Source organism: Pelophylax lessonae, assembly GCF_965119305.1.
Source record: "Pelophylax lessonae genome assembly, chromosome: 3".
In the NCBI taxonomy this organism is placed as follows: Eukaryota; Metazoa; Chordata; class Amphibia; order Anura; family Ranidae; genus Pelophylax; species Pelophylax lessonae.
In genome coordinates, this window is record NC_138770.1 from 395,766,827 (window position 1) to 395,780,528 (window position 13,702).

At 40.4% G+C, this 13,702-nt stretch overlaps 1 protein-coding gene across 1 annotated transcript in view; it reads left to right on the forward strand.

Moving 5' to 3' along the window:
• LOC309551714 (uncharacterized protein) overlaps window positions 1-13,702 on the forward strand; it is a gene marked incomplete at its 5' end in the record, with an annotated part of 213,716 nt that overhangs the window by 161,091 nt on the left and 38,923 nt on the right. Inside the window, 4 exons of the mRNA XM_082252399.1 lie at window positions 4,138-4,305; window positions 8,497-8,649; window positions 9,055-9,189; window positions 11,447-11,599. Of these exons, the coding sequence (XP_082108525.1) occupies window positions 4,138-4,305; window positions 8,497-8,649; window positions 9,055-9,189; window positions 11,447-11,599 (609 nt within the window). The remainder of the gene's footprint in view (window positions 1-4,137; window positions 4,306-8,496; window positions 8,650-9,054; window positions 9,190-11,446; window positions 11,600-13,702) is intronic.

Below are 13,702 nucleotides of genomic sequence, written 5' to 3' on the forward strand. Positions count from 1 at the left end.
TAGGACGTCCCTATCCAGGAACAAGTGGAATCGTTGGATCGCTGGATACATTTCATACACCCGCTATATACCCCTATGTGGGGTGGGTGTTTCTGGTAAGTGCGTTTTTTTACCAGAAGGATCACCCAACACCTCACCGCCCACCACGGGGTCACTCCTTATAAATTATCACCAGAGTGTTGTCACCTATATGGATTTGGAATCTTTTATACTTGCCTTTGGTCACTGCATGTGACATAGAGACTGTTTATTTATATTGGACTGTCCTCTGTGTGCATATTGAATATTATTTGCTGTTGGCACTTTATATTACCCCCATACCATATTATATGGTAGGGTGGGGTTTTTTTATGTACTATAGCACTTTTTTTGATAAGCACTTTATATACTGCACATTTAATATATTTGCTGGTTATTGTTTATTGTCAATCTCGTTTGATATTTATCACATGCATCACATGATTCAATATTATCTGTAAGCACCAGTCACTTTATAATCTGTGTAGTTAGCACCTTAATATTGCACTTTGATATTTATTGCTAGTAAGAATATTTTTACAGTTGATTGCAACTTTGTTTTGATATTTATCACTTGACATCACTGGTTCAATACCATTCATATGCATTAGTCACCTTATTACTAGCATTATTGTTGCACCTTATATTTCCTTTATAGGTAGCGCCACCATCCCTCTTTTTTATTCATTCGCTATTTCCTAAGTGTCTACTAGCATTTCTTTTTGTCCTGAACAGCCTCCGGTATTGGTAGGAAAGATCATACATATACATGCAATTATTATATAGTGTTCTTCACTCTGGTCACAAAAGATCATAGAGGGAAAAAGCCTAACATCTAAGGGAAAAGTTTCAGATACATACCTAATACAATTTTAAACTAGTAGAAAAAGTGATGACAAAAGGCAGACATTAAGTATATAATAACACAATTAGAAACTCAATAATAAAATATCTGTTTTAAGGGAAAAAATAACTTGGTCTAGAGCAGGGGTCTCAAAAACGTTTTAAATAAAGGGCCAGTTTACTGTTCTTCAGACTTTAGGGAGACCAGACTGTGCCCAGTGGGAGTAAACATTGGCCGATCTGGTGTCGTTGGGAGGAATAGTGCTCCATTTTTGTTGTCAGTGGAAGGAATTATAACCCATTGTTGTTGTCAGTGGCAGAAATTATGCCCCATTGTTGTTGTCAGTGGCAGGTATATTGCCTCAATGGCAGGATAAAGACAAGTAAAGGGCCCAATCTTGCCACAGGGCCGCAGTTTGGAGACCCCTGGTCTAGAGGGTTCCCAGCTGCACTTTGTCCTCTGCGGTTAAGTGTTTCCAAACTGCTCTCAGGTGACAATAAACTTCCTTTGGACAGAAAATACTACTGATGTTTCTAGACCCTCTAGATAGAAATGCAGTTGTCAGCGAAATAATACCCGGTTTTTGCATGTCATTAATAGCACTGGCCATGTGGTTGATTGGTAAATCATTGTTGTTAAGTTTGAGAGCTAGGTTTCAATTAGGTTATTCAATCTTGACATGCTTTTATTTCTTTAAATCCAGTCTGCTGTCCATCATATTAAACATAGTAACTGAAAACAGGAATGGTTATCGTGGTTGCAACAAGTTGTAAAAATTCTGTGAGCAATAATCAGCAATTCCCTGAAAATTGGATCAGAATAGCTCCTAATGGATCTGAGCTTTACCTGTATCTGCCACTATAAAGACAGTACAAGTGAATATGTTAGCATTTGAAATATGTAAATGATATAATTAATTTTTCACAATTATATTATTAATTTATGTAAGCTCAAAATGTTCATAACAGATTTATAGACCTATTGTTTTTTGATGAACAGTGAGGGAATTATCAGTAACGAAGATCTTATCAGGAAGCTGGCAGACGTGTATTTCCTTAAAGCTCAGCTGATTTTTTTCTTCTATTCCTCCATTGTTTAGATTTTTATCCGAAATACAAAGTGATACTTGAACTATAATGATGAACATAATATATTTTTACTTTTTGCTCTTTAATATTAAAGCCAATACCAATAATGTAGAAACCAGCAAATCTCAGATGTGGTAAAAAAAATCATACATTATTTATAAATATAAAGATGATTTCTTCATGCCGTTAATGTATGTCTATTGCACCATTATAGAGGTATAACAGAAAATATTGTAATGGCTATCTACAATACAGTACATTGTTTTTGCTAAATCATGGGGTTGATTTACTAAAGGCTGTAAATTTTGCAAGGAAGTCACACTTTGCAACGTAAGTTTCTCCAGTGGTTAGTGAATGAGGTGAAATTTCATGTAGCAAAGAATACCTAATCACATGCAAGGAAAAAAAAAAAAAAACAGGATTGTTGCCTGCCAGGGCTGCTGTTAGAAATTACTGGGCCTTGTACAGCCTACCTGGCAGTATCCCCCCACCCCCCAATTTATCAAGACAATATTTTTACTAAAAAAACACTAAAATCATTATTAGCGGACACAAGCATAACAGAGAACCTGTGTGAGTTAGCTCTTTTTTAAGAAAAAAACATATAACTTTTAAATGTTAAACATTTTTACAATTATTTTATTTTAAAAATGTTTTATTATGTATTACTATTTTTTTTACAATTTTTTTTTTCAGGACAGGGAAGCCTGCAGCGCTCCGGGAGGGGGTGGGGGCGGCACAGTGAAACGGGGGCACACGGGGAGGGGCCGGGGGGGATCAGAAGCAGACAGAGCAGGGAGGGGGATCGATGTCGGGGAACGATGCCCTGTGTCTGTGTCTCTCTCTGCAGCAGCTTAAAGCTGGCAGCAGGGGGGAGAAACAGGCTTTCACCTGCTGCAGAGAGCTGCTGCCTTCAGCTGCCGCACAGGGCTTCTTTCTGTAATTGCCCCTCCTCCCGACCACACTTATTCCCCCGTGCTGTTGGGGCCCCTCGGTGTGCCGGGGCCCCCTACAGGAGGACTGGTGCCCCCCCCATCAGCCGCCCTGTTGCCTGCACATGATTGTAGGAAAGAAGTCAGCAGAGCTTCATCTAAGTTCTGATTAAACTTCCCCTATAAAGCGTAACTTCCTTTGCATAGTGAAGTGTTTATTTGTCTTTAGTAAATCAGCTCCCTTGGGCTAAGATCACACTAGCCAATGATCTGCAAAGCTATCCATTGTGAACTACCTTTCAGAATGCTGCAAGGCAGCTGCTGTCAGGCAGTCAGAAGGCGATCCTGCAGCCCCCTACATACCTGTTTTTTCTTTTTTTTCTTTTTCGTCACTTCACTTCCGGGAACAGCAGTTATAATGGAGATAATGCACTGCAACTATGCAACAAGCATTTAGCTTGTGGTTCTGGCACGACCTGGCACGACCAACTTGGATGGGTGAGCTTGACAGGAAGTGCCGCCTGTCAGCTCAGCATGTTGCACTAAATTTGCATGTGAAACACTTCCTTCCTTCCATGGCACAGCTGCTTGTTTTCACCACTTCCCAGGCCACCCGTATGAAAAAAGGCCCTATGTCAGTATTTATGTAACATGTCCATGGTGTGTAGTCACTTGTAAGTATTTTTTATAGTTTTTGTATCAGCTAATGTACAAAATTGAGTGATAAAAGTAACAAAAATGTAATTAATGGAGGTGACATATTTTTGCTTTTTTCAACTGTTATTTCATGGCTTTGTATTAAAATACCTAAAATGTTCCATAATAGGATATCCTAAAAATTTGATTAATGGATGATTTCTTAGGTCCAAATGGTATCAAACAAGGATTCATGGTATCTTACTTATTTGTGTTTTGGTAGAAATTCTGCCCAAAAGCTATGTTTTGAACAGCAGCTAACAGTAAACGGAATGCAGTGTAATGTCATGACCCCAATGGAGGCCACCAAATGTAGGGAAAATAAGTAAGAATTTACTCACAAAATAAAAAGTGAGATGATTCATATGGTAAGAGTTTGATTCTCAGAAGAGCTGAAAAGAAATAAATATCACTTGATGATGACTAGAATATTAAAAAAATAAAATAAATATAACAAGAAGCAGAATAATTTTCTTTACCAAAGGTCTGACTAGTCCAGGACAACATTTATAATCCAATGATATTTTACAATAAAAACAATTTAATTACCTTTTTGTAGACTGCTGACATAACCCATGATCTCATGGTTGAAATAACGGCACTCAGAGCAAAGCTTCAAGATATGAAGGAAGAAGCCATTGCCGCTACCCAGGTGGTGAGAAGACAGGTGCAAGACGAATATGAAGCCTTAGTGAGGACTCTTTTTGCTGCTTGTGTATCTCTAAAGGTGAGCAATGTGTAATCTGTGTCAGATACTGTACTTGCCGTGTGTTCAGTTTGCTAACTATAAATGGCAGCTGTAAACTTCATCCCCGTATAATAATAGACTACATGCCCAGTGTTGAGGAGATTCACTGATTCTTCCTATTAAAGGATCACTATAAAAACGTTTCTTATAAAAATGTATGCAAAAGTAAACAGTAATATCAGTACATCTAATGAACAGTAACAACTAGTCACTAGGTATGGGCGATTGATTAGGCCTGAGCATGAGTTCAGGTCGAACCTTGACTGTTCGCCCATTTTATGAACACTGGAACAGTGCATTGGAAGCCCTGAGTGGCTGAAGCAATAAAATGTTTGCCCAATCAGGGTACAGAGCACTGTCAGGGCCATGATTGGAGAAAGTAATGATGACTCTATCCAATCATGGCTCATTGCTCCTAGTCCCACCCCACACTATAAAAGTATTCTTTTAATAGCGGCCATTTGTAGTGTGATATCTGCGTGGAGAGAGATAGAACAGGGCTCTGTTCAGTGTTACTAGATACACTGCTCAAACAAATTAAAGGAACACTTTGAAAACACTCTTGATGTGGAAAAATATAATGTTGGATATCTATACTGATATGGATTGGGTAATGTGTTAGGAACGAAATGATGGAAATGAAAATTATCACCCTACAGCAGGCTGAATTTAAAGACACCCCAAAAATCAAAGTGAAAAAATGATGTAGCAGGCTAGTCCATTTTGCTGAAATTTCAAAAGTAGTTTGTATGGCCCCCACGTGCTTGTATGCATGCCTGACAACATCAGGGCATGCTCCTAATGAGACGATGGATGGTGTCCTGGGATATTTCCTCGCAGATCTAGACCACGGCATCACTGAGCTCCTGAACAGACTGAGGTGCAACCTGGCAGCGTCGATTGGCCTGAAACATAATGTCCCAGAGGTGTTCTATTGGATTTAGGTCAGAAGAGTGTGGGGGCCATTCAATGGTATCAATTCCTTCATCCTCCAGGAACTGGCTGCATACTCTTGCCACACGAGGCCGAGCATTGTCGTTCACCAGGAGGAACCCAGGACCCACTGCACCAGCGTAGGATCTGACAGTGGGTCCAAGGATTTCATCCGGATACCAAATGGCAGCCAGGGTTCTATTTTCCAGCCTGTAGAGGTCTGTGCGTCCCTCCATGTATATGCCTCCCCAGTTCATCACAGACCCACCACCAAACCGGTCATGCTGAATGATGTTACAGGCAGCATAACATTCTCCAGGGCTTCTCCAGATTCTTTCACGTCTGTCACATGTGCTCAGGGTGAACCTGCTCTCATCTGTGAAAAGCACAGTGCACCAGTGGCGGGCCTGCCAATTCTGGTGTTCAATGGCAAATGCCAATTGAGCTCCACGGTGCCGGGCAGTGAGCACAGGGTCCACTAGAGGAAATTTGGCCCTTAGGCCACTATCATGAAGTCTGTTTCTGATTGTTTTGTCAGAGACATTCACACCAGTGGTCTGCTGGAGGTCACTTTGTAGGGCTCTGGCTATTCCTCCTTGCACAAAGGAGCAGATACTGGTCCTGCTGATGGGTTAAGGACCTTTTACAGCCCTGTCCAGCTCTCCTGGAGTAACTGGATGTCTCCTGGAATCTCTGCCATGCTCTTGAGACTGTGCTGGGAGACACAGTAAACTTTCTGGCAATGGCACATATTAATGAGGAGTTGGACTATCTGTGCAACCCCTATCGGGTCCAGGTATCGCCTCATGCTTCCAGTAGTTACACTGACCCTGGCCAAATGCAAAACTAGTGAAATACAGTCAGAAAAGATGAGTAGGGAAAAAAAATGTCATTTGCCTCCACCTGTAAAACCATTCCTGTTTTGGAGGTTATCCCGTTGTTGCCCATCTAATGCACCTGTTTTAAATTTAATTAACACCAAATCAGCTGAAACGGATTAACAACCCCCTCTGCTACTTAACTGACCAGATCAATATCCCAGGAGTTTAATTGACTTGATGCTATACTCTGATTAAAAAGTGTTCCTTTAATTTTTTTGAGCAGTGTAGTTAGTGTGCTATTCTGATTCTATTGTCAGTGTAGAATATCCCTTTAGTGTGAATCTAGTGATAGTTCAGTCAGCGTGAGTGTAGTAAACTTTCATTTTTACTTTAGTGTGAATATAGTGATAGTTCAGTGAGTGTAGTAAGTGATTATTCATTTTTACTTTAGTGTCAGTTTGTTTTGTCAGGGCAGGTTTACCTGCATTATAGTTCAATGGGTTAGTGCACATTTAACGAAGTATATTTCTGAGTATGACTGCACGTTTAACGCAGTATATTTCAGTGCGTTACGTGCCATTTAAATGCAGTATATTTCTGTGGGTTAGTGCACGTTTAACGCAGTACATTTCAGTGCGTTACTGCACGTTTAATGCAGTATATCTCAGTGCGTTAGTGCATGTTTAATGCAGTAGATTTCAGTGCGTTACTGCAAGTTTAATGCAGTATATCTCAGTGCGTTAGTGCATGTTTAATGCACTAGATTTCCGTGCGTTACTGCAGTATATTGCTGTGCGTTAATGCACATTTAACACAGTATATTTCTGTGCTTTAGTGCATATTTAACACAGTATATTTCTGTGCGTTAGTGCAGTTTTACTGCAGTATATTGTAGGAGTTTGTCTGTGTAGTTAAAGTGCACCAAATACCACTTTCCATTAATTAAAGGGCATCCACGTACACATTTCCACATCTTTATTACATTTTGTTAATAAGCACCTTCCCATATGGTCTAGGAGGACAACAAAGAGAGGCAGACATTTCCATGGCACTGTGAGGGGACCAGCAGCCTATATGTCCACAGGTAAAGGTAGACGTGGTCAGTCCTCGGGCAGGGAATCCTTTCCTCTGTTTAGTGATGTTGCCCGTGCTATCCAGCCACAGCATACAGAGGATGTGGTTGACTGACTTACTAAACCATCCTTATCCTCCTCATCCTCCATCACCCAAACGAGACTAGTGCGCAGTCCATTACAACTGCCAGAGTGGCTAAATCTGCCTCCTTGTCCACAGCTATTCCTGCCATAGCCCCAACATCAGGCATGGAGGAGTCAGCTGATGTATTTGATCACAGCGTCAGCCACTTGCTCCTCAACAATGCACAGCCATTACTTGATACAAATGTTGGTTTTGAGGTTAAGGAAGGTAGGAACATGAGCCTACAAAGGGGAGAACACTGGTACACAAATTAACAGTCATGATCCCCCAGCCGCAGTGTATTGCCAAGTTGTCTTCTGTGAACAACTTTTCACCTGTTACTTCTATCCAAAGTCTGCGATAGAGACACCAGTATTTATCAGAAAAATCTCTAATCTTGTTCCCAGTGCACTACATTGCATCATACAGACGAGATCCTCAAGCCATTGTTTACAAAATAAAGAAAGCTTGCAGGGAAAATGTCATTTTTTTTGTCTTTATAAATGCAATTATTGCTGCAGCAGCTTCTATATACAGTACAGATGTGCCACTTTACAGGCAGACTAAGGCCCCCCCCCCCCCCCCTGAACTGAAACAGACAAAAAAAGAGAGAGCCAAGAAACTGCCCAGTTCCAAAAGACCTTAACAACCGCTAGACAAACTTTAAATTTAGCTTTAATCAGGGGTGCCAGAAGCTGCAATCTCATGAGCCACTTCATTATGTTTGTGGTCCTGTCAGGATAGTGCCAATAGTTTGCACAGCCCTTTACAAAATAAAGGGAGACAGTACAGTTTCAATGCAATTCAATACAAGAGGTTCAGAGGGCCCTGTTCTTGAGAGCTTACAATCCAAAAGGGGGGGTCAAGTGATACAAAAGGTAATAACTGTGAGGGATGATCTGATGGACAAAGTAAAAGTACAGTTTATTAGGTAGAGGAGGGATAGGCCTTCTTGAAAAGAGAAGTTTTCAGGGATGGCCTAAAGTGGGCAGAGTAGGAGATAGACAAATTCGGGTAGGGAATTCAAGAGGCTGAGAGATGCTCTGGAGGAGTCCTGGAAGCGAGCATGGGAGAAGGTCTCATGTAGCAAGAGTATCATAATACCATCTGATATATTTTAAACATCTGCAGTAATGGTTAGTGCTTTCTAGTTTGGTCAATGAACTCTGACAATGCTATACAGCCTTCCAATTACAATCTAACATGCTTCATTTTTCAGTCTAAAATAGATGGCTATCATATTAATATGAACAAACAAGTGACTGAACTTGTCAGTGACGTTCGAAAAGAAGGCGTGGACAACATGATTCTATTGAGAAAAAAATATGGCTCACTAAAAAATGAGAGTTCTTTAAAAAACACATTATCAATGGTAAGTTGCTAACCCCAAGTTTTGGTACATTTATGGAATATTGAAGGAAGCTCTTCTTTGAAAAAAATGAGAAACGTTTTAAATTCAGGGACCTTCTCTAGTTGCCCAGACACTTCAGCGTTCCTTCAGAAGTACAAAGTTGGTAACATTTTTGAAGTAGAGTATGTCAGTATGCATGACTTCTAAGAATAGAGATGGAAACAACTTAAAATAGAACATATACTCTAAGAATTCAGATAATAGATTAACTTTTCTCACCATGCAGTTGATGTAACATGTATTTACAGTGTACCTATTCCCCACCTGTAGACGTAACGTGTATGTCATTAAGGATTGTTCAGAAATATGTGTACCAGTGCTGTACAGGAGTTGATATATTTACTATTTGGTTTATGCATTAATTAGCATGATAGGTTGCATTCACTACGAGATGAGAACAGCCAGCTACAAGCATTAATCTGCAAACTCAAAGCTCTGAATAAATGGAAGATGACAGCCAGAGAAGGAAAGTTACGGGAGGAGTTAGGAAAAGCTGAAAAGGTATGTAGTAAGTTGAATGTTGGATATTCAGTTCTTCTGAAAGCTTGCTGTGTTTTTAGTATGATGGACAGCAGACTGGAATTAAAAAAAATGAAAGCATGTCAAGATTTAATTTCATCCAGGGCCAAAATAATGAATAACCTAAATAAAACCTAGCACTCAACCTTGACAACAATGGTGTACCAATCAACCATGTGGCCAGTGCTATTAATGACATGCAAAAACAGGGCAAAAACTGCATTATTTAGCTGATTATTTAGCAGACAACTGCATTTCTGAAGTATATTACTCATTTCTGTCCAAAGGAAGTTTATTGTCACCTGAGAGCAGTTTAGAAACAAATAAGAGCAGAGGACAAAGTGCAGCTGGGAAAACTCTAGACCAGTGGTCTCAAAACTGCGGCCCTGTGGCTGAATGCGGCCCTTTGCTTGTCTTTATCTGGCCCTTGAGGCAATATTCCTGCCACTGACACCAACAATGGGGCATAATTCCTGCCACTGACACCAACTATGGGGCATAATTCCTGCCACTGACACCAAAGAAGGGGTAAAATTCCTTCCACTGACAACAAAAATTAGATACTATTCCTCCCAACAACACCAGCTCCAGCATTGTTTACTACAACTGGGCACATTCTGGCCCCCCTAATGTCTAGCCCTTTCTTTAGAAAGTTTGGAGACCTCTGCTCTAGACTGTTATTTTTTCCCTTTAACCACTTCCTGCAAACCGACGTACCTGTACATAGGCTTGAAGAAGTGGTTGTACTGGGATGATGCCCACAACTGCAGGCATCAACCCAGTACTGTTTTTTAGAGCGGCGGTCGGCGTCCAGGAGATAATACCTGATGCAGCTCAGCAGCCGCTCAACAATTATCCCAGCAGGCGGGAGGGGACATCCCGTCCCCCGCCGCCTTCTGCGGCTCTGCCACCGGGAGACCCGAGCAACCAGCTGGCACATCTGACAGCTGGTTAAAGTCCCGAACAAAGCCGGATTCAGCTTAGATCGGGTCTCAGATCATATAACCTGGAAGCAACGTCACAATGTCACTTCAGGTTTACTGGGCTGCTAATGGCGCTGTCAGTATTCAAAAATGCAGATTTTGGCGTTTTGAATACTTTGAAGTGCATTGGAGGGGTCTAAGGTCTTTAAGCCCACCCGATCCCTCCATAAAGAGTACCTGTCGCTGCCTATTACTGTCACAAGGGATGTTTACATTCCTTGTGACAGCAATAAAAGTGATCAGATTTTTTTTTTTTTTTTTTTAAAAACTGTTAAAAATAAAAAATAAAATAAAATAAATAGGAAAACTTTTTTATAGCGTCGCCGTGAGCTCGCGCAAGAAAGAAAACGCATACATAATGAAAACATAATGAAACATAATGAAATACTGGTGTGCTAAAATAAAGAAAAAATGTCAAATTTTTTCATTTTTTTTTCTTTATTTTAGCACACGTGTATTTCATTTGATTGAATCCTATTTTCAAATCTCACTAGGATTATTCTTTGCATATATGGGAAGTTTATCACATGACTTAAGAATATTAATATTTGTTTTTGCACACTGTGGATCTAGATACACTGTTTTAAATTATATATTTTGCGCAGCACTGTATTTAAATTTATTTTAATTGTTTACACACTCACCTTAAGGGGAGTGATTGGTGCTAGCGGCATATCCTCACTATACCCATATAAACTCGCAGATTATTTGATAGTATTAAACTGTAACATGTTAGGTATCTATTTACTCAATGTGACATAATCTTTCACATTATACAAACAAAGTGGGCTAACTTTACTGTTTAGTTTTTCTTTTTAATTCAGTGAAATTTTTTTTCCCAAAAAGATTGCGTTTGAAAGGCCGCTGCGCAAATACCGCATGACAAAAAATATTACAACGATCGCCATTTTATTCTCCAGAGTCTTTGCAAAAAAAATATTTATATAATATTTGAGGGTTCCAAGTAGTTTTCTAGCAAAAAATACAGATTTTAACTTGTAAACAACATGTGTCGGAAATAGGCCTGGTCCTTAACAGATATTTTATTGATTGGTTTCTAATTGTGTTATTCTATCCATAACCTAATTTATGCATTTTGTCATAACTTTTTCTACTTGTTTAAAATTGTATTAGGTATTTATCTAAAACTTTTCCCTTAGATGTTAGGCTTCTACCCTCTATGATCTTGTGTGACCAGAGTGAAGAACTTTATATAATAATTACCTTTATCTGTATGATCTTTTCTACGGTTACAGGAAGCTGTTCAGGACAAAAAGGAATGCTTGAAGTTAAAGCTGAGAGTAGAGCAAGAGGTGGCCTTGCTACGTCAAGAGCTCATGGTTGCAAGGACAGCCTTGTCAAGGACACAAGCTGATGCCAGTAAAGTAAAACAACAGCTGGTCAGACAGGTACACTATTCACATTATTAGCTTTTCCTGCTGCTAATATTCTGTAAGTAGGACAGAAAATGGTGTTGTATTTTAATTCTAGAGAATTTCCTCTACAGGTTTGATTAACCACCTAACTTCTGGAAGATTTACCCCCCTTCCTTACCAGGCCATTTTTTGCGATACGGCACTGCATTACTTTAACTGAAAATTGCGTGGTTGTGTGATGCTGTACCCAAATAAAACTGATGTCATTTTTCCCCACCAATAGAGCTTTTCTTTTTGTGGTATTTGATCACCTCTTTTTTATTTTTGACTATAAACAAAAGAAATTTAACCACTTAAGCCCCGGAAGATTTTACCCCCTTCCTGACAAGGGGGTATTTTGCTATTCGGCACTGTGTGACTTTAACGGACAATTGCGCGGTCGTGCGACACTGTATCTAAACGAATTTGGCGTCCTTTTTTTCCCACAAACAGAGCTTTCTTTTGGTGGTATTTGATCACCTGTGCGATTTTTTGATCACGCGCTATAAACAAAAAAAGAGCGTAAATTTTGCAAAAATAGCAATATTTTTCACATTTTTTTATATGAAATTCCCCCCCCAAAAAAATGTAAAAATCAAAATTTTTTAACATTTTCGGCCAATTTGTTTTATGCTACCTATGTTTGGTAAAAAAAATCGCAAAAAGCATATTTTGATTGGTTGGCGCAAAAGTTATCGCGTTTACTAACAAAGGGAAAGATTTTTGTCATTTTTGTTGTTTTTTTTTTTAACGCGTAATGGCGGCGATCTGTGATTTTTTTTTGCGGTAGTGCGACATTGCGGCGGACAGATCGGACCCTTGACTGACATTTTTGACACTTTTGGGGTTACCAGTGACATTTCTACAGTAATCAGTGCTATACATATGCACTGTTACTGTAAAAATACACTGGCAGTGAAGGGTTAACTTTTTTTGAAAGGGAGGGGCTATGTGTGTCCCTAGGGGCGTGCTTTCTACTGTGATTGGCTGTGGCTTCAGATGTATGAAGAGTGATCAACGGTTCTACATAGTAGAACCGTATGATCATCCTTCATACACAGGGGAGAATGACAGGTGGCTTGTTTACACAAGCTGCCTGACTTTCTCCCTCTCCCCCGCCGATCGCAGAGTGACCGGCGGACATCGGGTCCGCCGGTCACACGCGCGGGGGGGTCTGTGACCACGCGGGAGCGTGCCTCCGGGGGCGCGCGCTCGCTCCCTAGACCCTCACAAGCTAGTGACGTAGCCCTACGTCACTTTGCCTGTGAGGGGCTGACTGCCGACGTAGATCGGCGTTAGGCAGTCGGCAAGTGGTTAAGAACATGCAATAAAAACTGTAAAAAAATCTGATTTCTTCATCAATTTAGGCCAATGTGTATTCTGCTACATATTTTTGGTAAATAAAACCTCAATAAGCGTATATTAATTGGTTTGAACAAAATTTCACAACCTATGGGATATTTGTATTTATTTTCTTTACTAGTAATGGCGGAGATCAGCGACTTATAGCGGGAAAGTGATATTGCAGCGGGCATTTGGACACTAACTGACACTTTTTGGGAACCAGTGACACTAATACAGTGATCAGTGCTAAAAATATGCACTGTCACGGTACTAATGACACTGGCTGGGAAGGGGTTAACATCAGGGGCGATCAACGGGTTAACTGCATGCCTGACCAGTGTATTTTTAAACTGAGGGAAGTGCTTTTACTAGGGGAAGACATGGATCCTGATCCCTGCTTTGCAGAGACACATTATCCATGCCTTCCCTCCTGTCAGAACGGCAATCTGCCTTGTTTACATAGGCAGACTGCAGTTCTGTCTCTGTGGCTGGTGATTGGCAAGTGACAGCGGACATGGAGTCTGCGGTACCCGCTGATCGGCTCCCGCTGTGTGGAATCGCATTCACACCCCATACCCGGAATCGGGTATAAATGCGTGATGCTGCGCACACCAGCCGCCCTGTAGCAGTAAAACTGTGCAATAGGGTGGTCGGTAAGTACATCTGTTTAATTACAAGGCTTGTAAGGCGTGTATTCTTTATACAATACCTTAAACCGGAATCGCCCTAAATTAAACTGTCTTTTGCTGATGG